A 27,784-nucleotide genomic window follows, 5' to 3' on the forward strand; every position below is an offset into this window, starting at 1 on the left:
GAGACACACACAAATCAGTAAGGAAGAAATCAGTGGAATGTAATGTTGAATGCTATTATTTTCTGAGCTGTGGGTTTTGCACACCCAGCTGCCTACTCAATGTCCCTACTTGGAAGTTACATAAGTGCCCCAAATTCTCCTTACTCACAACTGAATTCATCCCCCTCACCTTGCTCCCAAACCTGTTCCTTTTCCAGTATTTCCTATTTCAATGAACAGTTCATCTATCCAATTGCCCAGGCCAAAAACCTGACCCTTTTCTCCCTACTTCTGACATCCAGCCAAATCCTATCAAGTCTCCCCCTTCATTTCTCAAATCTCTCTAGTTATCTCCTTGTGCAGTCACTATCTGAGCTCAGACCAGTATTACCTCTCACCTGGCAAACCATTCTGTCTCCAGTCCAGCCTCTCTACAAGGCAGCCATAATTATCTTTCAGGTGATGCCACTCAGGTCAGGCCAGTCCCCTGCTTAAAAGTTTTTAGTGATTCCCTATATGGAGGAAGGGGAGAAATGAAAAGCAAGAACCTTATCATAGAGCTGGTTTACCTCTCCAGTCTTATCTTTTGCATGACCATTCTTAAACTCCTTCCTCCAATCAGAAAGCACTGCATAGAATTCTCAAGTGCACAGCTGGCTCCTTACCCCTGATTTGTGGATGTCAGCTTTCTCCTGGGAACACCACTTCCTCACCCCAGCCTCTGTACTGAGCCGATTTCTACTCTTCCCTCCAGACTCACCAAGCCTTTCCCAATCCTACATGACTGGGTTAAGTATCCGTCCAATCAGCACTCAAAGCACCTTGTACTTATTCTTACTGGAGCACTTATCAGGCTGTATATTGTGTTTCTTGATGAGCAATACATCCAGCATCTGGTATAGGGCCTTACTCATGGTAAGGGAAGGAAAAATAGTTTTTTAATGAATACCAAATAACATACTATGTACATTGTTATCTTAAGCCTGGTTTGTCACAGCCTTCCTCTTCCTACCTAGCCCTTCAATCTCCATATTCCCAGCATCTAGAATACTGCCCAAAATAAATAGTTCTCAACTATAAACTGGAACTAAACTGACCATATCAAAATCACCTGGTGAGCTTAATTAAGATTCGCAGCCCTGCCTCCCCACATCTCACAAATTCCTGATCCAGTAGACCTGGGGTGCTGCCTAAGAATCTGGAATTATGACAACCTCCTCGATGGTTCTGACATGCAGTCATGCTTGGAAACTACTATTCTAAACAGAGTTGGAGCTCAATAAATATTGTTGGAAGTAGTATTTACTTTCATGAAGTAGAATTCATCTCCTAACTCCTTAGGGTTTGAATATGCATCCTGAGTGAGACAGAACAATGCACTAATGTACAAAATCCACAAAACAAGCAGTCTTTATTGCAGTATTACAAAACACCTTCCATTTTGGCAATATTTTACAATGCACTTAGCTTCAAGGGTTGGGAATGAGAAGGTTGGAAACTAAAAGGGGAAATTTCAATGGACATTTCTAAAAGAAAAATTGTCCCAGCCCTCCCACCCAAATAAAAATCCAAATGTCACTTAATTTCACTACCCAAGAAGAGGCCACGAGGAAAGCAGCAGGCAAAACTCTGGCAATTTCACTATGGATCATGTCAGAGACAAAGGAACATTCAAAACAGTCATCAGTACGGTCGGTTGCGCTGATCATTTCTGTAGTCGTTTCTGGGAATGAAAAATAAAGAGCCACACTAAATTCTAATTTTCTACCGAGGGGGCTGGCATCGGCTTGACAATTTCTATAAGGATACATCATGCCCAACTTATTTATCTACTCTTAGAAGGTGCTTAATAAATGTCTAATTTCTCAGCTTTAAGACACAAAGTTTCCTAGAAACTTTGCTAACACGAACTCTCTTAAATTTTTTTCCATCTAGAATAAGGACTCTAAACTACTGTGGCATTTTGGGTTAGACTCTGCCAATGCCGGCACTCCACAAAGAAGAGCAGCTAGTGGAATAAGCAAGGAAACACTCTCATGTAAGAATTCTGAATCTGCCGCTTACTTTGAGATTTTGGAAAAGTTACTCAACATTTCTTACTCCATAAAGTGGGAAGTAACACCTACTTCATGGGATTGACAGGACTAGAACTAAAGTATACAAAGACACTTTCACAGGATTTGCCACATGGTAAGAAATGTTCAATAGATGATAATTACCAACAATTACGCAGTGCTTCCCATGCCAGCAACTGCTAAATGTAAGCTAAGACAACTCCACGAAGGAGATATCAGCTCTGTTTTATAGATGAGAAATCTGATGCTCCAAAGGGTTGAGTAACTTGCCCAAGGTCACACAGCTACTACGTGGTGGAGCCAGGATTTGAAATAAGATAATCTCCAAACCCTGTGTTCCTAACTACACGCTGTGCTAATACTTGTCACCTGCACTGTCTCTGGCACAGAGATGCTCACTACAGCGACTCAAGTTATTTTACACCACTGGTGACTCGACTTTGTCTATACCTTTCACACTCCCTTTAGTACCACCAGTGATTTTCACCTGGAAAAGCTGTAACAGAATCTCCAGAGAAACAAATACAGGGTAGCGTATGTGATTTGAAAAAGCACACCCCTATAAAAGGGGTGTTCTCCCCTCATTTAGATTAGGAATCCCTGATTTATAGACAGTTTCGAATTCTCTCTCAACCTCAATCATCTTTAGCTAGGAGAAAATAAACTAATGCACAAACTCATACAAATATAAATATTATGAATAAGAAGTTCCAAAACAAAATAAACTTTAGAAAATGCTAAGCAGAAAGCAAATGGATCTTCTCCATCCTAAGAGTTGCCAATGGGAAATTCAAGTTCCAAACAACTAGATAAGAAGAAAATGTGACAAAAAGGATTTAGACACTAAAAATCTAGGAGCGATGAGGTAAAAAAGTTAGCCCGTACATTCTAATACTCACCTTCCTCCCATCTTGCCTCCATAGCCACCTCGGTCTCCTCCATAGCCCCCACTTCGGTCTCCACCATAGCCGCCGCCACTCCTGTCTCCTCCGTAGCCTCCACTTCGGTCCCCACCATAGCCACTGCCACTACCACGGTCTCCTCCGTAGCCCCCCCCACTTCGGTCTCCTCCATAGCCGCCTCGGTCTCCTCCATAGCCGCCTCGGTCTCCTCCATAGCCGCCACCTCGGTCCCCTCCATAGCCGCCGCCTCGATCTCCTCCATAGCCACCGCCTCGGTCCCCTCCATAGCCGCCGCCTCGGTCCCCTCCATAGCCGCCGCCTCGGTCCCCTCCATAGCCGCCACCTCGGTCTCCTCCATAGCCACCTCCTCGGTCCCCACCATAACCTCCTCCTCGGTCCCCACCATAGCCACCCCCACTTCTGTCTCCTCCATAGCCACCCCCACTTCTGTCTCCTCCGTAGCCACCGCCGCCACTTCTGTCTCCTCCATAGCCACCCCCACTTCTGTCTCCTCCGTAGCCACCTCGGTCTCCACCTCTGCCCCCACGACCTCTGTAGCCCCTCTCTCCACCGTAGCCTCTTCCCCGGAAATCTGCAAGGTAGAAATGCAAACCAGTTAGGCCAGCAGAATAATGGAAAGCCTCCCTAATGATGGTCAGAAGATTGACACCATGTAGGTATTGTTAAAGGCCCACCCACCTCCTCCTGAGGGACGAGAGTCCTCTGGTCTGGGCTCATTGCACTGATTGCAGGAATTCCTTCGAGCAAAGTTCATGTTTCCACATGACCTAAGAAAGGAGTAAAACAATACGCTCAATAGTTTCCAAAGGATTCAGAACCCCCTCTTGCACCCTCCTACTCCAATCCCGACTCCTACTCCCACCAAAATAAACAGGATACTTACGGATTAGGGCAAACCCAGTCTCCACTTTTGGGGTCTCCACCTCTCCCCTGAAAGCCTCCCCGGCCTCTATATCCTCCACGGCCTGGGGACAAGAGGAATCAATAGCAGACATTAACAAAGCAGAGGCAAAGCACCAGATCAAAGAACTAAGAACATGTGCTCATCAGTAACTGCAGCTTCCCCACTCCTAAACTAACCCCTCATGGCTGTACTCAGTGATTCTTCGATTTGGGGCTTTCCTTATTTAATCAATGTAGGAAATGTGGGAGAAGACCCCCCAGGCACACATCATAGCACAAATAATGCACTAAAAAACTTCAAAATCCATTTCTATAATACCCTCCTTAGTCCGAGAATCTAGGTGATTAAGGTTAAGCGAAAAGACATACTTAAAAAATTTTTTTTGGCTGCGCCAGAGAACACAAAAATTCCTGGGCCAGACACCAGACCTGTGCCACAGCAGTGACCCAAGCCACAGCAGTGATGTCAGATCCTTAACCCACTGAGCCACAAGGAACTCCGAATTTAAGGAATTAGACGTAACAGAAATGAATGAGTTGACAGTAACTGTATCAGCAAATTTACAAACTGGTCAGTTAACTACCTAACTAGGTATCATTTAAACAACTGCCTCCTGATTTCCACGTGAATAGCAAACTGCCCACGCTGGTTTCCAAAGAGATTTCTAGAACCTTCTTGCACTACTTTCTTAGCTAGTAACACCTTACTTACTGAATCTCCTACTGTGTACCTCACTATAAGACAAAAGGAAAAAGACCCAGGGGGAGAAAGGTAGTATCAAGTTCATATAGCAGGGACAGAACATGGACTCAAATCCAAATCCTCTGTAATACCAAGGCCTATGAGCAACAAGTATCTTACTTACCTCGCCGTCCACCCCCACTTCCACCTCCTCTCATGAACTCAGGTCTTCTGGTGGCGAAGGACACTTTAATGATGTTGCCATGAAATTCTTTCCCTAAGAAAAAAGAAAATGGTTTTGAAGAAATTCTACTCCCCATCTCCACCTCTCAACAAAAATATAAACTGTCTTGAAAAGTTTTAGTGTCAGATGAATAACTGACATGTCCCCACAGAAAGTCAAACACACTAGTGTTCCCAAGAGTCAAGATAACAGTACTAGAACATGACAAAATTTACTGAATAGAGCAGATCTGTCACTGGAAGATAATCATTTCTTACTAAGGGGGGAAAAAAAAAACATCAACCACATCTATCATTTTCACATGAAAAAAGCCAAGTACAAGATAATGTGTCTAGTATGCTACCATTTGGAGATGGGGGGGCCAGTGTTGGTTAATTTGTTTTTGGCCATACCCATGGCAATCCGAAGTTCCAGGGCCAGTGATCAAATCCCCGCTAGAGCACTGACCTAAGCCACAACAGTGACCACCAGGTCCTTAACCACGAGGCCACCAGGGAACTCCAACCATTTCTGTTTTTTAAAGAGAACACATGTGTGTGCATGCATGCCTGTATAGACACTGTCTATTGCCCTTAACTCTCAATAAGGAAAACAAGATCACTAGGAGGCAAAGGTGGAAAAAAACTCATTTTTTACTATATACTGTTTTACTCTTTAAAGCATTTTTCACCTTAGGTAAGCGGTATCTTTTCTTTCTTTTTTTTTGGTTTTGCTTTTTAGGGCCTCACCGAGGCATATGGAGATTCCCAGGCTAGGGGTCCAATCAGAGCCTCCACCATAGCCACAGCAACTCAGGACCCAAGCCATGTCTGTGACCTACACCACAGCTCACAGCAACACTGGGTCTTTAACCAACTGAGCAAGGCCAGGGATCAAACCTGCATCCTCATGGACACTAGTCAGGTTCACAACCCGCTGAGCCACAATGGGAACTCCTGGATTAGAATTTTAAAAGCTATAAAAATACTTGGTAAGGTCTAAACTATGGAGTTATATTAAGAGGCTCATTTGGGACAGGCAAAATAATTCTTTACATATCATGAGCAAAATAAATTGTTTTATGAGTCACAGAAACTATGAAACAAGCAGAAAAGTGAGGAAGAATGGACCAAACCTTCAAGAGCAAGGTGATAGGGCCTGATTGGTGAAAAAAGTAAAAAAAATAGAGGTGAAGACAGAGTATCACAATCTTGTCTTTGAAGAAGTAAAGAAATACAATTATGTATTGGAAGACACTGGTGCAATAATCTTGAAACTGGAAGGGACCTCAAGTGCTTGTCAATCAGGCATAGTTTAGTACTTCAGAAACAGTTGGACTAGACTGCCTAAGTCTGAATCCTGACTCTGCCACTTATTGTGTGAGCTTGGAAATCACCCATCTCCTCTGTGCCTCAGATTCATCATCTGTAAAATGCTAATAAAGGGTATATGTTATCATAGGATTACTGTGAAAATCAAACTGAATCAATACATATAAACTTCCTAGAACTGTGCCTAGCCTAAAAACCACAGTAAACATGCAGTGTTAGTTATTATTAAATCAGGGTAAAATAAAAACAATGAATTTAAAATAACATGGGAAAATGACTGTTAAAACGTTAAGTGAAAAAAAGCATGAGACAAAACTACATTTGCTATATCATTATAAACTATTTTTAAAATACATTTTAGGAGTTCCTACTGTAGCTCAGCCGGTTAAGAATATGACTAGTATCCATGAGGATGCAGGTTCGATCCCTGGCCTCACTCAGCGGGTGAAGGATCCGGCGTTGCCTCGAGTTGTGGCATAGGTCACAGACGTGGCTCAAATCTGGCGCCTCTGTGGCTGTGGTGTAGGCCGGCAGCTGCAGCTCTGATTTGACCTCTAGCCCAGGAACTTCCATATGCTGTAGGTATGGCCCTAAAAAGAAAAAGAAAAGAAAAGAAAAAAAAAGAAAAAAAGAAAAACAAAGAAAGTTAATTAAAAAAAATACCAGTAATTGTTTCTGTATAGAGAACTATGGATGCTTTGCTCCTTTCTTCTTCTTTCCTATATTTTATTTTCAGGGGGAAAAAAAATCTTATCGTTTCTTCTGAGTATGTACTAATATTATATTTGAAGAGAAATTAACCTAAATTTAAAAAAATATAGAATAAACAAGGCCAACTCTCTACATCTCTATCAGGGTGGCCTCACAATATAAGGAAATATTCTAGACAGAGAGCTCATTTCATTTCTAAAGGTTATGTAAAAACTCTGGCCTGTATTCTCAACAGACATGAAAACTGTCATTGTCTACCAGAACTTATTTTCACTTCAAGACTAAGAAACATTTATCCAAACTGTACACCGAAACTGTATGAATGAGGTATACCATCAAACCAGTCAATGGCTGCCTTAGCTGAAGGAGGGTCATCAAATGATACTGTTGCCTCCCCTTTTGGCTTCCCCGTGTCCTTGTCTGTGTATAGATTTATCATTGGCTTTCCAGTCTTCTTATTTGTCTGAGGAACAAACAAATCGATGTTAGCATTTTAAGAAAATGTTAAAGTTTTTTTTTTTTTTTTTGATCTTTTTGCCATTTCTAGGGCCGCACTCGAGGCATATGGAGGTTCCCAGGCTAGGGGTCAAATCGGAGCTATAGCCGCTGGCCTACACCAGAGCCACAGCAACTCAGGATCCGAGCCGCATCTGCAACCCACACCACAGCTCACGGCAATGCCAGATCCTTAACCCACTGAGTAAGGCCAGGGATCGAACCCGCAACCTCATGGTTCCTAGTCGGATTCGTTAACCACTGAGCCACGATGGGAACTCCGTAAAAAAAATTTTTATAAGGCTAGAAAGAATGTTCACCAAGCAAATAAATAAATTGACCTTAAAGCATACACACTGGATTTGGTTGGGAAGGGAACAGAAAACAAGAATTCTACTTTTAGGAACTGTGTGAATTTTTTACATATTCATGTGGAATTAATAATTTCTTAAGAAATTTTTACTCTCCAAGAAGGGGGTAAAATATCTAATTCCGTAGACACCAAAACAAGGGCAATTACAAACTGATTTCAGGCAAATGCTACAATCTGCTAACACCGCTCTAAATGCCACTTTCCTAGTTGGAGATGAAAAATATATGCATAAAACAAAAGTACAAAAAAGTTATAACGTAAAGCATTAAATATGGGGTGAATATCTAACAGATATTAAATACCATCATAAAAAGTTTTTAGTAATAATGGGTTTTCATATGTTGGCATTTCAAAATATAAGAATGTTCTCACAGTCTCATTTGATTCCCACAATTTTAGGAGCTAGGCAGAGAATATTTTTAGAGCCCTAAGACTGAAAGCCAAAGCTATGAGCAGCCATGGAAAGGTAAACACTGCAAGGAATAAAATCTTTGTGTATTTGGCAAACATAGCAAAGGCCTACAGAGAAGAGTGAGCATGTGCATGAGGAAAGTTTAAGAGACAAGCCCTACTGGAGTACAGGCTTATTATGTAATCTATGTATCTTAACCAGAATATGTTCATAATTTGTAATTTTCAACGTAAACCAACTTTTTACTCACCTTGATAATTCCTATTTGTTTAAAGAATTCCCCCACTTGATCTGTAGACACACCCTCCCCAAGTCCTTGCACAAAGATTGTGTTGTTATCTGAATTATCAGATTCTGAATCTGAGGGGAAAAAAAAACATGGTTAATTGTACAGATTCCTTAGGTTTTTTACATCCTGCTTAATAATCAAGAATAATTTATTGTTCAATATTCAAATATTTCTATGACCAAAAAGAAAAAAGACTAATAGACAAAACATCTTAAACATGCAAAGTGGTCATAGGAGTTATTGGGTGTTGGGTGTTTTTTTTTTTTTCTTTTTTTCCTTTTCTTCTGTTTTTGGCTGTACCAGCAGCACATGAAGTTCCTGGGCCAAGGATCAAACCGCACACCATTGCAGCCTGGGTCACAGATATAGCAATCCCAGTTCCTTAATCTGATGCACCACACAGAAACTTCCAACAACAGTTCTTTGGTAGTTGAATTCTCACAACTAAACTTCAGGTAAAGTGGATCAAAGTCCACACTATGTCAAATATATAGACCAATTAAAGGAGCTCTTATAAATCTCACTCTTCAGATTCAGATACAGGACTCAAGTTCATGGAAAGATGAAGACAGTTGGCATAAAGTAGCGTTCCTTTCTCTGGAGAGCTTTAATTGTTTCTGGCTAATCAATACTCTTAAGGCTCTCTAGTAGAAAATTTCTCAAATCTGACACTTGGACTTCCAAGCAAGCCAAGTAGAAATGCTGGTTTCCCATTCACTGCAATAAGCTTTTTATATACCAGATGGTAGGGGCACCCTGACAGACACCTTACCTTACATGCACACTTTTGGATTAGTACAACAAAGTAAGAAGGATGTATAAAAATTCAGTCCATCAAGGGATAATTCAGAAATTCCATCCATATAGACAGAATACTATGGCTTCTTAATAAAAACAAAAGTTCTGATTTCAATATATACCAAATTTTGGCTCAAATAGATTTTTTTTTTTGATCTTTTTATTTTAGGGCCACACATGCGGCATATGGAAGTTCCCAGGCTAGGGGTCCAATCAGAGCTATAGCTGCTGGCCTACACCACAGCTCACGACCTACAGAGCTCATGGCAACACCTGCTCCTAGGCAAAGCCAGGGATCAAACCCACATCCTCATGGATACTAGTTGGATTTGATACTACTAAGCCATGACAGAAACTCCCTCGAATAGATTTTTAATCTCTAAACCATAACTTTCAAAAGGCTCCAGGTAGCCCTGAATTTCATTTAAAAATAAAAAGCCACATGAAATTAGTAACTTGTGCTTAGAGTTAAGACAATTCTCTCATGTGTGAATTTAGACTTCTTAGGCCCACAAAGCAGACTATCAATCCAATGTAATATTTTCCTAAACATGGCTATTCTAACCCCCCGGTGATACCAATTCTCTCTTATTTGATTTATAGTAATTAAATAATACTAACTAGCAGTACAAAATCAAGAAACTTCTTCACAAAAGAAAAAGCAGAGAGCACAGGAAAGCACAAACACAGGTCTTCAGAACAGCTCTGGCGGCATTATCAAATGCAATCTCTCTCCTGTACTAACTCCTCCGAATACACACACTTTTGCCTTGAAAAAAAAAAAAAAATGGAAAACTAACATTCTCTTAGGGGCAAAGTCACAAACTACCATAAACCTTACCAGCATCTGGCCTGGGTCCATAATCCCTGTGACCTAAGGGAAAAGAAAAGAAAAACAAAAAGAAAGCTATTTAAGGCAACTCATCAGAAAGCATTTAAAAACAGCAATAAGAACCAAGGCATTAAAAGTCAATACTTCCAAAATCCTTGAAAGTCAACCAACACAGATTTACAAAGTAAATATATAAATTAAGCTTTATTAAAAGTTTAAGAAATCAAGATGAATGTCAATATTCCCTTAATCTTGTCCCAGACGGCACCAGCCACTTTGGCGTTATGCTAGTATCACTTCTATTAAGCTCTGGTTGTGAAGGCTGATTGGAAAACCCTAATAATTTAAAAACACCACGTCAGCTACCTTTATTAAAAAACATACTGACAAAAATCCAGTGAAGGTCTCATTCATTGGTCACCACAGACTCTTTCATGCAAATTCACTGTGTAGAAACCCATTGGACTGTTTGAAGTCAACTGTGTTTTTTTAATGTTTTGAGATACATATGTGTATATGTGTATACATATATATATATATATATATAATTTTTTAAAGCACACAACATACACCAGCCTCAACAGAGTAAGAAAGGGCTTAGACTGCATCTATGGGAGATTGGTGGCTTTTTAGATTTATATAGCATTTCCACTGAAACATTTTGGGATACTCAGCACTTACCACCAAAATTTTTGAAGCCACCGCGGTCACCACCACTGCAGAGGAAAAATTGAAGAAATGATTTCTTCCTTAAGTCTCTAATGTGCTGAGCCCTGGGCTCAATCTACACTTAACTGTCACAAGTAGAGCACCTAGGAAAACAGTAGCACCTCTAACTTTCCAGTAAATTCCATTTCATAGACTTCAAAATGTTGTTTTCACCTAAATGTTTTCCCAAGGATCTATTTCTACTAGGGTGCCTTTTAAAGCTTATTACAGAACATATCTAAATATATTCTTATTTTAAAATCTTCCCAACCCCAAGCCAACGGGATACTATTCAAACCGAAACTTAGAACTGGAGGCACAACATGAAGAATGCTAAACTAGAGCAAACATTCTTCCCAAGGGGACAGTTTTGTTAAATATGAGAAAAAGGAAAACGAACTACAAGAATAATTTAAAGGTTAAAATTTTGATAGCAGAATAAAGGAGGTAAAAACTTGAGCACTATGTTCAACTATGGGTTTTATGAGATGAAGAAAAAAAGTAAGGTACAAATATACACAAAAGTGAGACTGGTTGAAAGCAGTCTTAAAATTTCCAATCTTCCAGAAATCTGGTAAATTGAGCACTAAAAAAAGCATAACCTGAAACTGCCCTCCTACTCCACACCCACTGTAACATGCTAGATCTCTTCCAAGCAGAGCTGCTGAAATTCATGCTGCCAAATGCTCTCTGCACACCCATCAGTAGACCATATCAGAGACAGAATACTGCATACCCCACAAGAAGATGACTTTATTTGGCAATTTCCACTGCCACGTAAATCAATGGTCCTCGGGTGCATAGCTTTACGTAAGAAATCTAAGATTTCTCTTATCACTTTTTTTTTTTTGGCTGTGACTACGGCAAGCCAAGTTCCAGGCCAGGGATCAAACCCAAATCAAAGAGTGACAATACCAGATCTGTAACCTGCTAAGCCACCAAGGAACTCCCAAGAGACTGTAAATACTCCTAGATTAAAAGCTTGTTTCTCTTAACTGAATTACATAATCCTCTAAGATTCATATGCTGACATGAAAATAAAAACACCAAAGTTTTCAAATGATACCTAATTTTCTACTCATTTTCTACTATAACCCAAGAAACTAACCCAGTAAACTAATGTCTCTTCACTGCTTAAAGCCCAGGCCTCTAGATGGTTTTTCTGAATCATCCTGAGAAAAACCACTTTAACCAAATTGAAAAAAGCATTTTTCTTTATAAATCTATTCTACTACCTTGATGCAAAAAAAAAAAACAACTCCCTTGCAGGTAGCTTAGGTATATACACATGCATCTTAACTTGATATAAATTTCTTATCTGATCCTCAGGAAGTCTAAAAAGGAGAGTCGGGCTATGCAGACAAAATGAAGCTCAAGTCCCTCATAAACAGTTTCCAACTGAGTCTCTAAGAACCATCATAAGACTTTCAGAACATTACCCAAGCCCTTCCCCACCCACATTTCTAATTGGCCTACATATTACTGCTTAACTTTTTTTTCTTTTTGTCTTTTCGCCTTTTCTGGGGCCACTCCCATGGCATATGGAGGTTCCCAGGCTAAGGGTCTAATCAGAGCTGTTGCTGCCAGCCTACGCCAGAGCCATAGCAATGAGGGATCCAAGCCCTGTCTTCGACCTACACCACAGTTCAGAGCAACGCCAGATCCTTAACCCACTGAGCAAGGCTAGGGATCGAACCCCCGACCTCATGGTTCCTAGTCAGATTCGTTACTCACTGAGCCACGATGGGAACTCCATTGCTTAACTCTTTAAGTAAAGGAAGCCAATAGAATTCTTGAGGTTAAATTGCTAAAAATTGTATTAGAAACCAAGACATCCTCAGATTTCTTCAAAGATGATCATTAGAACTCTAAAAAATGATGAGAAAAGAACTAGTGAAAATATTAAGCCCATATTCCTATTCCTATGTCAGGACTTTAAAGCACATTTTTTTTTTTTGACCACACTCATGCATGTGGAAGCTCCCAAGCCAGGGATGGAACACAAGCCACAGGCAGTGACTTGAGCTGCTGTAGTGAAAATGCCGGATTCTTAACCTGCTGTGCCACAAAAGAGCACCCAAGTAGATTTTTTTTAATTAGGAAATTTTCACAATTAAGTACTGGAAGAGACACGGCTTAATTATTTTCCTGTCATCTTAACAGAGTACCAAATTGTTTATCTGGCCACAATGGAAGGAAAATACAATTTCATACATGAATTAGTTTCTATAATTTCTATTCTGGCCAGCAATTTAAGTTTGAATAATTTTAAAAAAGACACACTCGGAGTTCCCGTCGTGGCGCAGCGGTTAACGAATCCGACTAGGAACCATGAGGTTGCGGGTTCGGTCCCTGCCCTTGCTCAATGGGTTAACGATCCGGCGTTGCCATGAGCTCTGGTATAGGTTGCAGACGCGGCTCGGATCTTGCGTTGCTGTGGCTCTGGTGTAGGCTGGTGGCTACAGCTCCAATTCGACCCCTAGCCTGGGAACCTCCATATGCCACTGGAGTGGCCCAAGAAATAGCAAAAAAAGACAAAAAAAAAGATACACTCCTGTAAAATACAAAAGATATAAAACAAGTAGGGGAGTTACCATAGTGGCTCAGTGGTTAACAAACCCAACTAGTATCCATGAGAATGCAGGTTCGATCCCTGGCCTCACTCAGTGGGTTAAGGATCTAGCACTGCCATGAGCTGTGGTGTACGTCACATATGCAGCTCAGATCCCGAGTTGCTATGGCTGTGATGGACTCTGGCAGCTGTAGTTCTGATTCGACCCTTAGCCCAGGAACCTCCATATGCCACAAGTACGGCTCCAGAGAGACAGAAGAAAAAGAAAAAAAAAATTAGGTTTAGGCGTTCCTGTCATGGCTCAGTGGTTAACAAATCCAACTAGGAACCATGAGGTTGCAGGTTCGATCCCTGGCCTTACTTTACTCAGTGGGTTAAGGATCTGGCATTGCCGTGAGCTGTGGTGTAGGTCGAGGTCGCGGCTCGGATCCCACGTTGCTGTGGCTGTGGTGTAGGCCGGCGGCTGCAGCTCCAATTCAAACCCTAGCCTGGGAACCTCCATATGCCACAGGAGTGGCCCAAAAAACAACGAAAAGACAAAAAAAAAAGTTCATAATTTCCTATTCCTTTACTTAATGGCATTTTAACTTTACATCATCTTTACTGAGCACTTACTTTATAAATTCAACCATAAATATGGAATCAACATAAGTGCATTAAAAAAAGCACTAGTTTTCAAACTAACAGACTCAAGGTATAGTCTTAACAATTGCTAATCAACCTTAAAATCTGGACAAGCAGCCTTCAGTTTCCTCCCTCCCAAAATAAGGGTTCTACATCCTTACTACTCAAAAGGTGGTCTATGGAATAGCAGCAAAGACAGGGCTTGGGAGTGTCTAAGAAAAACAAACTCAGAGTTCTCGTCATGGTTCAGTGGTTACAAACCAAACTGGCATCCATGAGGACACAGGTTTGATTCCTTGCTTCACTCAGTGGGTTAAGGATATTGAGATTCCGTGAGCTATGGAGAAGATCACAGACGCAGCTAGGACCCTGTGTTACTATGGCTGTGGACTAGGCCGGTAGCTGCAGCTCCGATTGGACTCCTAGCCTGGGAACCTCCATATGCCATAGGTTCAGCCCTAAAAAGCAAAAAAAAAAAAAAGGAAAAGCAAGCTTGCCCCAGACCTTCTGAATCAAAATCTTCATTTTAATAAGATCCCCAAGGAATTCCTAAGTACATTACAGTTGGAGAAGCACAGGTCTAAATGATTTATAATTCTATGTAAGGCTTTCTTTCAAACTCCAATGTTTCAATCATTTTTTCTTTTTCCTTAGTAAGAAATCCCATATTTACTAGTTATATTACAAAACCTTATTAGGAAATTTATTACATTAAATACGGTAAATAAACCTCAAGTAGTACCACTATTAAATCAGTTAACAGGAATTCCCAATGTGGTGCAGCGCAATCGAATCTGACCAGGAACCATGAGGTTGTGGGTTCGATCCCTGGCCTCACTCAGTGAGTTAAGGATCCCGCATTGCTGTAAACTGTGGTGTAGGATGGCAGCTGCAACTCCAATTCGACCCCTAGCCTGGGAACTTCTATATGCCTCTTGTGCAGCCTTAAAAAGCAAAAAAAAAAAAAATTCTTTCTTTCAAATCCGTAGTCAAGTTACAAGTCCCTTTCCATATACTAAGTTAAGGCCCCACTAGCAAATTAAGAGATGAAGGCACATGAACATCTATGAGTCAAGATGTTGCCACACAAATTTGTTTTCCTCTCCAGAAAAGCAAACTTGTTGGAGTTCCCGTCATGGCACAGTGGTTAACAAATCCGACTAGGAACCATGAGGTTGCGGGTTCGGTCCCTGCCCTTGTTCAGTGGGTTAACGATCCGGCGTTGCCATGAGCTGTGGTGTAGGTTGCAGAGGCGGCTCGTGGCTCGGATCCCGCATTGCTGTGGCTCTGGCGTAGGCCGGAGGCTACAGCTCTGATTTGACCCCTAGCCTGGGAACTTCCATATGCTGAGGGAGTGGCCCTAGAAAAGGCAAAAAGACCAAAAAAAAAAGTAAACTTGTACACATAAAGAATTCCTGAAGTAAGGACATTTTAAGGTGAATTAATAGATCTATTTACTAGAGACATAATATAAGCATACTCAAATTTATGGCTGACTGACTCTTGCATAAGAAATACATTGTTTGCTCTTTTTTTTGGCGGGGGCACTCCCACAGCACCTCCAACTTCCCAGGCCAAGGAATGAACCCAGTGACCCAAGCTGCCACAGTGACAACACCAGATCCTTAACCACTGCACCACGAGGGAACTCCTCACTTGTTTATTCTCTTTTTTTTTGATTCAATTATAGAAATAGTTGTACCAAGTTCGAAACCACAATGAGCAGCCTACCCAGGGGTAGACTCTGAGACTTTCACTATTACAGCATTACATATTTAGAAAAGACAGTCATTTAATTTCAGGTGCTTGCCAAAAAAGAAAATGTTCCTTGACAAAATCTTTATTCCCAAAATTTGATTTTTTTTGGGGGGGGGTCTTTTTTTTTTGCCATTTCTTGGGCCGCTCCCGCAGCATATGGAGGTTCCCAGGCTAGGGGTCTAATCGAAGCTGTAGCCACCGGCCTATGCCAGAGCCACAGCAACGCCAGATTGAAGCCACGTCTGTGACCGACACCACAGCTCACGGCAACACCAGATCCTTCACCCACTGAGCAAGGCCAGCAATCAAACCTGAAACCTCATGGTTCCTAGTCGGATTCTTTAACCACTGCGCCATGACGTGAATTCCCCAAAATTTAATTTTTAAAAATTCAAATATGTCTATATTCAAGGACTAAAAGTGTCAAGAAGTAAGAGGACAATACAGGAATCTATTCCCAGAAAATTCAATACCTAGAGAGAAAAAGAAATTTAGCTAAAAACTGAAGAAGATTAGTTTCTTAAAAAATTGTGCTTGTGTTTGACTTTTCATGCTAGCAAATCCAGAGTACAAATTTTAGACGTGAAAACTAACATTAATTCCAAACAAACGACTTAACCAGATTTAAATACCATTCCCAACAGTAGCGGTATTTATGTTCTATTTCTTCCCATGTCTTATAGGTGTGGTAAAAGGCTTTCTGGATTCAATATTTACCAACATTTCAGAAGGCCAAGAATCCATCATTCTAGAGCTGTACTGTTCAATATAGCATTTACTAGCCACATGTGACCACTGACCCTCTGAAATATGGAGAATCTAAATCGAGATGTAGTCTAAATGTAAAATACAAAATGAATTTCAAAGACTTAGTATGAAAAAAAGGAATGTATGATATCTCAATTTTTATACTGGTTATATGATAAAAAATGATATTGACATTAAATAAAATCTATTATTAAAATTAATTTCACCTGTTTCTTTTTAAATGTGATTTACTAGAAAATTTTAAATTACACATGTGGCTCACAGTTGAGACTTGCATTATATTTCTATTGGGCAGCACGGCCTAGACTATCAACAACACATACGCACATTTTTAAGGGAACTAATCAGAAATTCTTATAAGATATTCAAAATTTAAGATAACTCTTCTAAGGCTTGAGATATTAAAGCCTAAAAAAGCTACTCAACTTGATGACACACTATAATGGAAACGGTTATCTATGAAGTTCTAGTAATTTTGCATTCATCACAACGCTAAAAAAACACAAAACGTATGGCCTTAAGCTTCTAGTCCACTATGAGGTCAGGGATCTATTTTAGATAACAATTAGAAATCCAATCTTTGTTGCTGCAACTCCTTTTTCAAAGAAAAACACTGTTTCCTATAGGCTCTATAATCTTCATGTTTCTCTTCCATATTTGGAAAGCTAACAGCTTCCTTTGGTTCTGAATTCGTCCTCCAGCCACGCAATCATACAACCTGAGTCTAAGAATGTCACAGACTCCACCTTCACCCACAAACTGTATCCCTTCTTCTTTAATTATAAACCCAACTAATGACAGATATTCTTCAAAGAGCACTGAAAGGATCATATTTTCAAACTTGCTGTTTTTAAGATGATTACAAACACAAATGGGAGTGTTGATGAAGACTAACCAAAACTGTTTGGGTATTTTTGGTACTTAAATGTAAAACCAAATGTGGAAAAAAAAAAGCCTGGGCTTTTTTTTCTTTCCTTTTAAACCCTTTATCCCCATAAATAAGCTAAAAGTCACATGTTGAGGAGTTCCCGTCATGGCGCAGAGGAAACAAATCCGACTAGGAACCATGAGGTTGCGGGTTCGATCCCTGGCCTCGCTCAGTGGATTAAGGATCTGGCATTGCCATGAGCTGTGGTGTAGGTCACAGACACAGCTAGAATCCCAAGTTGCTATGACTCTGGCATAGGCTGGCGGCTACAGCTCCGATTAGATCCCTAGCCTAGGAACCTCCATGTGCAGCAGGTGTAGCCCTAAAAGGATAAAAAAAAAAAAAAAAATCACATTTTTGAGCAAGATATTGCAACACATGTTAACTATGTGAACTTCATATTTCAGTATCCATAAGTGAAGCTTTCTGGGACACAACCACATTTATTCATTTATATATTATCTACAGCTGTTCTGGTGCTACAGGGGCAGAGTTGAACAGACGTGACAGAAATCATGTGACCTGCAAATCCTAAATTACTTACTATGTGGCCTTTAACTTAAGTTTTTTACAAGTGTGCCAAGCCAATATAGACAGTCAGCATAATCATCCATGTAAATTTCTTACAAAGGCCTTTCATGTGCATTCCATTTATTGCTTGGGGGGGAATGGAGGAGGGAGTATGTAGACAGCAACTAGGCAAGACCCATCCCCCCCAAAACCTACCCTAACTTGAAAGAGATTACCATCATTTTGACCTAATTTACATGGGCTCCTACATAACATCTTGCTTGAAGATTTTCTAAGGCTAAATAAAAAGATTTGAAAATCAAAAACTTAGTTTCTAATTCAGTACATAGGCCAAAATTTATGCTGAAATATGCTGCCAAGGAGGTTATCAAAGTGCTTAAAACTGGGTTAAGATACAGACCTTCCCTCCTTTATCAGGAGGATCACTCAAAGTGACCTCTAAAATGAGTCATCTCTCAAAGGTAAAAACATATTTTTAAAGACTTCCCTACCCTCCACCTTCTGAGAAGTGGGATTCTACCATTCTTAGTGAGACATTGGCGTAACTTAATAGATAACTTATAGATAAAACTACAACTTTCTTATGAAGAAAAGTAAACCTATGATATACTAGGAAACATAGAGCATCCCAAGGCAGCCAATTACCTAAAACATATTAACTGGAAAATCACATACACCTGTTATCTTGTTTAGGATTCTGTTTGAGGTGGGGGGAGACTATGAGATAGAGGCTAAGAACCATGTCACTCTGCGTTGCCCATTTATATGCACATAATGGCAAACTACTCTCTTTGATAATGAAGAGGCATATATTTGTTTTACCTCAATAAACTTTGGCTATTAATCAAAAAACACTTAATGTTCAAGTCTTATTCAATATGTTTAGACTTTAGTTTTGCCAGATCATTAAACATAAAGTCAGTGGGATCAAATTCCTGGCTCATCTTAAAAAATAATAATGCTGTATATAACTGATTGTCTCAGATCACCTCAGAGAACAGACACCCCGTCCCTAAGAGGCAAAAGAGTGACCTGGCACTGATAAGTTATTAAGTGTCAGTTAACAGGCTGCTGACAATTTCAATTCCCAAAGAACACAAATATCTTTTAAGCCTCTGTATTCTACATTCAAATTTGCAACCCACAAACCTCATCTGAGGACAATAAATGTCAACTATTTTTTCATTCCTGCTTTTCAAGCTAAACTGCTGAATTTACAGATATATTTGAAAGTAATTTTAAAACCAGCTTTTATAACATATGCCATAAGTAAATAACAAAACCTGGTAATACCAGCAATGGAGAAAAGGAAACTGAAGGAAAAAGTCATTCCCTTTCCACAGCTTAGTCTAGACAAAATACACAATGGTATGTGATGTGGAATAAAAGAGTTTAGTTACATAAAATCTTTCTCTCATTTGTCAAACCCAACTTTATACTCTGCTACTGCCTCCTAAAATTTTCCCTTCCCAAGAAGAATCAAGGTTAAAGAATAGCCTCTCTATGCTATAATCTAGAATTAACTTACCTTTTATCTTTTACAGATAAAACACTTGGATTTCCCAGAGACATCTTTTAAAGGAGTTTAAATCTATAGCTCTGGCAGGAAAAACACAGTTAAGTGGCTTAACCACACCACAGTAGGGGACTTTTCGCCATTGATATTTTATATATATATCACATAAACTAACATAGTCTATCCTGAGGTGATTTACATGACATCCTAAGACTGAAAATAAAATTTGAATTTCTGTCCTCTTCTCTACAGCATCATCTCTTTTTTAGGCTTCTCAACTAAATTAAATGATGGAATCAAACCAGCTAAGTAACAACAACAAAAAAAAAAAAAAAAAAGGAAGAAAGGAAGAAAGAAAGAAAAGAGAAGAAATGTAGACATCTCTATCTGAATACTTACCTTGATCCTGTCATAGGACCTCTTCCATCCTTGTCATATCCCCCACGCCCTCTACCTCCTCCCTGTGACCCGCCATATCCTCTATTATCTTCTCCATACCTACTCACATCACGACGGTCATCTAAAAAAAGATAATGAATACATACATACATAAATAAACACTGACATTTCTGACAAAGGCTTCCTATCACATAAACGTAAATGGCCCTTTTGGTCACCTGTAACCATCGGAAAGTGGCAAATGCGCACAAAACTCAAATGCACGTCATCATAATACCATCTGGAGTTAAATGTATTTGAACATTGTATTTAGGTCAGATTCCATTCTACTAAAGTCAGATAGCAAAAATGGTGATGTAGGAGTTCCCGTCGTGGCGCAGTGGTTAACGAATCCGACTCGGAACCATGAGGTTGCAGGTTCAGTCCCTGCCCTTGCTCAGTGGGTTAAGGATCCGGCGTTGCCGTGAGCTGTGGTGTAGGTTGCAGACGCGGCTCGGATCCCGCGTTGCTGTGGCTCTGGCGTAGGCCAGTGGCTACAGCTCTGATTCGACCCCTAGCCTGGGAACCTCCATATGCTGCGGGAGCGGCCCAAAGAAATAGCAAAAAAAAAAAAATGGTGATGTAGGTACCAGCACGTGATGCGATGGTGATATGGAATAGTTTGAGTAAAGTACATGAGAACTGAAATACATGAAAAGAATACCCTAATTACTTAAAAGGTACTACTTTTTTTTTCTTATTTTTTTAGGGCTGTACCTGTGGCACAAAAGTTCCCAGGATAGGGGTCGAATCAGAGCTGTAGCTGCCGGCCTGCACCACAGCTCACAAAAACGCCAGATCCCCAACCCACTGAGTGAGGCCAAGAATTAAACCCACGTTCTCACGGATACTAGTAGGGTTTGTTACCACTGCACCACCACAGGAACTCCAATTTTTTTAACATCAAAAATATTTAAATGTAAATCAAACATGAACAAGGACTATCTGGATCTTCAAAGCGAGACACAGTAAGTATATTCAATGGAGATATCCAGTGAAGGAGCTTCCACTTTTACTCATTCACTTATTCACTTTCAACTATTCAACAAATTATTTATTGAGCAGGTCCATAGATGAATAAATTAAGACTTCTGCCCTTAAAGCATTCATTTTCATGCCATAGTGAGATTCCTAAATATCAGTGGTATATACAGAGGAAAAGAACGACTGGTCCTTCTTAGATTAGATTAGAGAAAGCTAATATAGGACCATAATTTCCTCAAATTACATACACCACCACTACCAAAAAAACTGGGAGCAGCAGCACTGTCAAATAATCAGCTGACTGAGACAACAAAGGAAATTCAAAAACTCATGTGACAGCAAAAAGTCATGTGACCATCAGGGGTCGCTAAGAAGTTCAGAAATAGAAATAAACTAGTTCTGATGAACATGAGAGAGAACATAATATTCAATATCACTACAAATTTTTATAAACAGCTGAAATCCTATGTGGGTCTTCTGACACAAAACTCAATAAGCAGACAATTTATGAGAGGGAAAAAAGAAAAATAACAAAGGTCAGCACATCTTACCTTGTGTGTGGTGGCTGTAATTTTCCCTTTGTGAATGGTAGGACTGCTGGTTTTGATTATAGGAATCATGCTGCTGATTGTAATTTGATTGCTCGTCATATGAGCCTTGATGGTGATCATAGCCTGACTGCTGGTTATATGAATCTTGTTGACCATAGTCTGACTGGTCATATGAAGGCACTCTTCCACTTTGGCTAAACAGAAATCAAGAATGTGAGCAATTTACAGCACGATTACGTCTACCGTAGCAGGCTGACAGAATAACTGCTCTGAGAGGCTTGCCCAGCTAGACCTCAAATTCACGACTCCCTTCTGGTGGGAATTATTTAGCTCTTTCATCTACAAACCTATCACCAATGAAATGATTTTAAAATAATTCTACTATCACTGAAAAGGCACATTATGAGAAAAACCACACCTACCCTTTAAAACTATCATGAAGTAAGAAAATCACTATGGTTTATATCATCGCATTGAATTAAAAAAAATTAAAGGTGGGGAGTTCCCGTTGTGGCGCAGTGGTTAACGAATCCAACTAGGAACCATGAGGTTGCGGGTTCAACCCCTGGCCTTGCTCAATGGGTTAACGATCTGGCATTGCCATGAGCTGTGGTGTAGGTTGCAGACGAGGCTCAGTTCCTGAGTTGCTGTGGCTCTGGCGTAGGCCGATGGCTACAGCTCGGATTCAACCCCTAGCCTGGGAACCTCCCTATGCCGAGGGAGCGGCCCTAGAAAAGGCAAAAAAACAAAAAAACAAAAAAAAATTAAAGGTGATGTAAAGTACAGTAATATGTCTGACTCTTTAACAAACACGACCAGTGCTGAGTACTTTTAACAGCTACACTAAAAGGCTCTATCTCGGTGTTTTGTTTTATTTTAAGGCTCTATCTCAGTTTTATAACATTATAATGTTTTGGGGACTATTTTCTTATAATTATCTTTGAACCCATAATATATTCTTCTAAACATCTTTGATAATAGAACATTTTTTTTTTTTTATGGCCGTGCTTGCAGCATGCAAAAGTTCCAGGGCCAGGGATCAAATTCTTGCCACAGCAGTGACAATGCTGGATCCTTAACCCACTGCCCCGCCAGGGAATTCTGAGAATATTCTAAGCAATATGGCTATTAATTACCTGCTCTCGGGATGGGAACGTTGAAACCTTAACTAAATTGAGTTCTAATGTTTATTCAAAAGAAAAGAAGAGCAGAGTTCCCATTGTGGTGCAGCAGAAATGAATCAGACTAGGAACCATGAGATTGTGGGTTTGATCCCTGGCCTCATTCAGTGGGTTCAGGATCCGGCGTTGTCGTGAGCTGTGGTGTGGTGCAGCAGAAATGAATCAGACTAGGAACCATGAGATTGTGGGTTTGATCCCTGGCCTCGTTCAGTGGGTTCAGGATCCAGTGTTGTCGTGAGCTGTGGTGTCAGTCACAGACGTGGCTTCGATCTGGCGTTGCTGTGGCTCTGGCGTAGGCCGGCAGTAACAGCTCTGATTCAACCCCTAGCCTGGGAACCTCCATATGTCGCAGGTGCGGCCCTAAGAGGACCAAAAGACAAAAAAAAAAAAAAAAAAGAAGAGGGACCAATATGAGGCTTCACAACTTAATAGTCACATCTTATTTTGCATCGAATGATCAAAACAATCTAATAAAGATTCCCTAAATCCAAAGCATATCACAACAGTGGTCAGAACACTAGCACTTCACTTTAAAATGACTGTCAAACCAAACCAAATTTAATGTTCCTCTTTGGCCCACATTTATATGTCACATTTCCAAAAATAGATTCTTACAAAAAGATTCTCCTAAAATTGAAAACTAACCAACAGGGCTTCAAGAGCCTTCTAACATAATGTATTCCCTACATTTGTACTTCATTATGCACTTTTCTGTTTGTTTTTTTAAAAAGGCTGTACCTGCAGCATATGGAAGTTCCCAGGCTAGGGGTAAAACTGGAGCCTACAGCACAGCCACAGCAACGTGGGATCTGCACTGCATTTGCAACCCATACCACAGCTCAGTGCAGCGCCAGATCCTTAACCCACTAGTCCAGGCCAGGGATCCAACCTGCATCCTCATGGATACTAATTGGATTCATCACCGGTGAGCCACAGTGGAAACTCCCTCACTTTTCTTTCTTTCATGTTTTAAAGTTTTATTAAAGGAACAATAATTTTTTTTTTTTGTCTTTTGTCTTTTTAGGGCCTCACCCGCAGCATATGAAGGTTCCCAGGCTAGGAGTCTAATCTGAGCTGCTGCTGCCAGCCTATGCAAGAGCCCCAGCATCTGCTACCTACACCACAGGCCCACAGCAACACCAGATCCTTAACCCACTGAGCGAGGCCAGGGATCAAACCCTCAACCTCATGGTTCCTAGTCAGATTTGTTTCTGCTGCGCCAAGATGGGACCTCCAGTATCAATAAATTTGATTTACGAGTTTGTGATACTTTTTGCTATTCAACAAAGTGATTCAGTTATATATATACATACAACCATTATCTTTCAGGTTATTTTCCCACATAGATCACCACAGAATACTGGGTAGAGCACTCTGTGCTATATAGCACTACCCATTTTTCAAACCACTATCCTGTCTATAATAAGACTGATAATTTCTCTTTACCAATGATAATTTCTGACACTTTCAAAGTGTTTAAAACAGGATCAATTAAATTAGGGAATGCAAAAGTATTTCACAAATTTTAAACCACAGTAAAAAGTAAGTTACTATTATTAAAATGAATAACAACTGCAGACTCCTCGAATCTAAAAATTTTTAAAAACTCTAAGACCTGTAAAACTGTTAACATTCACCTATCTATATTAACAAACAAAACATATTTTAGGGTATCCAAAATATATGGGTAGGTTTTGGCACTTTTTTCTTTAATATTTTGGTCCCTGAAAACATAATACATTAAAATGGTTAAAAAATAAAATGGAGGAGTCCCCACCATGGAACAGTGGGTTAAGAAACCGACTGCAGCCACTTGGGTTGCTGCAGAGTTGAGGGTTCAATACCCAGGCCAACATAGTGGGTTAAAGGATCCAGTGTTGCCAGAGCTGTGGCTTGGATTCAATCCTTGGTTTAGGGAGACCTGCTCTGGCGCAGTAATATCAGCAGCATCTCTGGAGTGCTAGAACACAGGTTTATCTTCAGCCTAGCACAGTGGGTTAAGGATCCAGCGCTGCCACATACAGACTGCAACTGTGGCTCACATCTGATCCCTGGCCTGAGAGCTCCATATGCAGTGGGGCAGCCGAAAAGAAAAGAAAAAAAAAAAAAAAATCCAGCCCTGGAACTTCTATATGCTGCAGGTGCTGCCATTAAAAAATAATAATAATCCAGGGAGTTCCCGTCGTGGCGCAGTGGTTAACGAATCCGACTAGGAACCATGAGGTTGCGGGTTCGATCCCTGCGCTTGCTCAGTGGGTTAAGGATCCGGCGTTGCCATGAGCTGTGGTGTAGGTTGCAGACGCGGCTCGGATCCTGCGTTGCTGTGGCTCTGGCGCAGGCCAGTGGCCACAGCTCCGATTGGACCCCTAGCCTGGGAACCTCCATATGCCGTGGGAGCGGCCCAAGAAATAGCAAAAAAAAGACCAAAAAAAAAATCCAAAGCAATCCTGAGAAAGAAAAATGGAGGGGTTCCCATTGTGGCTCAGTGGTTAACGAATCTGACCAGGAACCATGAGGTTGCGGGTCCAATCCCTGGCCTTGCTCAGTGGGTTAAGGATCTGGCATTGCCGTGAGCTGTGGTGGAGATAGCAGATGCAGCTCAGATCCACGGTGCTGTGGCTCTGGCATAGGCCGGTGGCTCGGATTAGACCCCTAGCCTGGGAACCTCCATATGCCACGGGAGTGGCCCTAGAAAAGACCAAAAAAAAAAAAAAGAAAAAGAAAAAGAAAAATGGAGCTGGAGGACTCAGGCTTCCTGTCTTCCGGCTATACTACAAAGCTACAGTTATCAAAACTGTATGGCAAGTGGCCATACAAAAACAGAAATACAGATCAACAGAATAGGATAAAAAGCCCAGAAATAAACCCATGCACCTATGATCAACTAATCTATGACAAAGGAGGGAAGAATCTACAATGGAGAAAAGACGGTCTGTTCAGTAAGTGGTGCTGGGAAAACTGGACGGCTACATGTAAAAGAATGAAATTTTAAAAAAAGAATAAATACCATACACAAAAAATAAACTCAAAATGGATTAAAGACCTAAACTTAAGACTGGATACTATAAAACTCAGAGAAAAACACATGCTGAACACTCTGACATAACCCACAGCAGTATCTTCTCAGATCCACCCCCTAGAGTAATGAAAATAAAAACAAAAATAAACCAATGGGACTTAATTAAACCTAAGTTTTTGCACAGCAAAGGAAATCAAAAACAAAACAAAAAGACAACACACACAATGTGAGAAAATATTTACAAATGAAACAACTAACAAGGGATCAACCTCAAAAATACATAAAAACTTCCTGCAGTCAATATCTTAAAAAACAACAACCTATCAAAAAAATCGGCAGATCTAGGAGTTGCCATCGTGGCTCAGCTACAAATCTGACTGGTATCCATGAGGACATGGTTTCAACCCCTGGCTTCATGCAGTGGGTTAAGGATCTGGTATAGGCCGGCAGCTACAGCTTTGATTTGACCCCCTAGCTTGGGAACTTCTATATGCCACATATGCAGCCCTTAAAAAAAAAGGGGGGGGGCAGATTTAAACAAACATTTCTCCAAAGACATACGCATGGACAAAATACACATGAAAATATGCTCAACTTCACTAATTATTAGAGAAATGCAAATCAAAACTACTAAGAGGCACCAACTTACACCAGCCAGAATGGCCATCATTAAAAAGTCTACAAACACGAGTTCGCACTGTGGCTCAGCGATTAACAAACCTGACTAGCATCCATGAGGACATGGGTTCGATCCCTGGTCTTGCTCAGTGGATTAATGATCCGATGTAGCTCTGATTGGACCCCTAGCCTGAGAACCCCCATATGCCATGGGTGTGGCCCTAAAAAGACAAAAAAAAAAAATCTACAAACAATAAATGCTGGAGAGGGTGTGCAGAAAAGGGAACCCTCTTGTGCTGTTGGTGGGAATGTAAATTGGTACAACCACTATGGAAAAGTATGGTGGTTCCTCAAAAAACTAAAAATAGAACTATCATATCATCCAGCAATCCCGCTCTGGGAATCTATCCAGAGAAAACTATGACTCAAAAAGACACAGGTACTTCAATGTTCATTGCAGCACTATGTACAATAGCCAAGACATGAAGCAACCTAAATATCCATTGACAGAGGAGTTAATAAACAAGATGTTGTACATATATACAATGGAGTATTACTCAGTCATAAAAAAGAATGAAATAATGGTATTTTCAGCAACATGGATGGACCTAAAAATTACCATACTAAGTAAAATTAGACAGAGACGAACATCACATCACTTACACGTGGAATCTAAAGAAAAGGATACAAATGAACTTATTCACAGAACAGAAACAGACTCAGACTTGGAAAAACTTACTGTTACCAAGGGGCATAAGTAGGGGGGAAGGAGGGGTGGACTGGAGGTTTGGGATGGAAATATTCTTTTTTTTTTTTTTTTTGCTTTTTAGGGCCGCACCAGCTACACATGCAAGTTCCCAGGTTAGGGATCGAATCAGCTGTAGCTGCTGACCTACATCACAGCCACAGCAACATGGGATCCTCAACCCGCCAAGTGAGGTGAGGGATCAAACCCACATCCCCATTGATTCTAGTCATATTCGTTTACATTACACCACATCGGCAACTCTGGAAATATTCTAAAATTAGGTTGTGAATATGACTGTACAACTATAAGTACAATAAAATTAAGTGGATTATAAAAACATTTTCAAAATAGTATGTTCATGTAGAAAACTTTTTTTTGTCTTTTTAAGGCTACACTCACAGCATATGGAGGTTCTCAGGCTAGGGGTCCAAATGGAGCTATAGTTGCCAGCCTACAACAGAGCCACAGCAACGCCAGATCTGAGCCGCGTCTGCAACCTACACCACAGCTCATGGCAATGCCGGATCCTGAACCCAGTGATCAAGGCCAAGGATCTAACCTGCAACCTCATGGTTCCTAGTCAGGTTCATTAAACACTGAGCCACAACGGGAACTCCAGAAAATGTTAAATATACGAGAAAAATAAAAATCATCAGTGATGGAATTCCCATTGTGGCTCAGCAGAAACAAACCCGCCTAGTATCCATGATGATGAGTTCAATCCCTGGCCCCACTCAGTGGGTTAAGAATCCAGTGCTGCCGTGAGCTGTGGTGTAGGTCATAGACATGGCTCAGATCCCACAATGCTGTGGCT

The 27,784-nt window shown here is 40.5% G+C and overlaps 1 protein-coding gene across 4 annotated transcripts in view; it reads right to left on the bottom strand.

Annotated features, from left to right (window-relative positions):
• Window positions 1–1,364: 1,364 nt before the first annotated feature.
• Window positions 1,365–27,784, bottom strand: part of TAF15 (TATA-box binding protein associated factor 15) — a 37,401-nt gene continuing 10,981 nt past the window's right edge. For 2 of the 4 annotated variants that reach the window (XM_047756548.1, XM_047756552.1), the window contains 11 exons: window positions 21,405–21,598; window positions 19,831–19,951; window positions 10,708–10,742; window positions 10,036–10,068; window positions 8,358–8,467; window positions 7,161–7,290; window positions 4,747–4,839; window positions 3,861–3,942; window positions 3,656–3,744; window positions 2,954–3,548; window positions 1,365–1,702 (listed from right to left, as the gene is read on the bottom strand). In XM_047756548.1, the coding sequence (XP_047612504.1) occupies window positions 1,663–1,702; window positions 2,954–3,548; window positions 3,656–3,744; window positions 3,861–3,942; window positions 4,747–4,839; window positions 7,161–7,290; window positions 8,358–8,467; window positions 10,036–10,068; window positions 10,708–10,742; window positions 19,831–19,951; window positions 21,405–21,598 (1,522 nt within the window). In that variant the 3' untranslated portion in view covers window positions 1,365–1,662. The remainder of the gene's footprint in view (window positions 1,703–2,953; window positions 3,549–3,655; window positions 3,745–3,860; window positions 3,943–4,746; window positions 4,840–7,160; window positions 7,291–8,357; window positions 8,468–10,035; window positions 10,069–10,707; window positions 10,743–19,830; window positions 19,952–21,404; window positions 21,599–27,784) is intronic. The other 2 variants (XM_047756549.1, XM_047756550.1) reach the window with 2 other exon arrangements.

The sequence above is a fragment of the Phacochoerus africanus genome, chromosome 14 (assembly GCF_016906955.1).
Source record: "Phacochoerus africanus isolate WHEZ1 chromosome 14, ROS_Pafr_v1, whole genome shotgun sequence".
NCBI classification, from domain to species: Eukaryota; Metazoa; Chordata; class Mammalia; order Artiodactyla; family Suidae; genus Phacochoerus; species Phacochoerus africanus.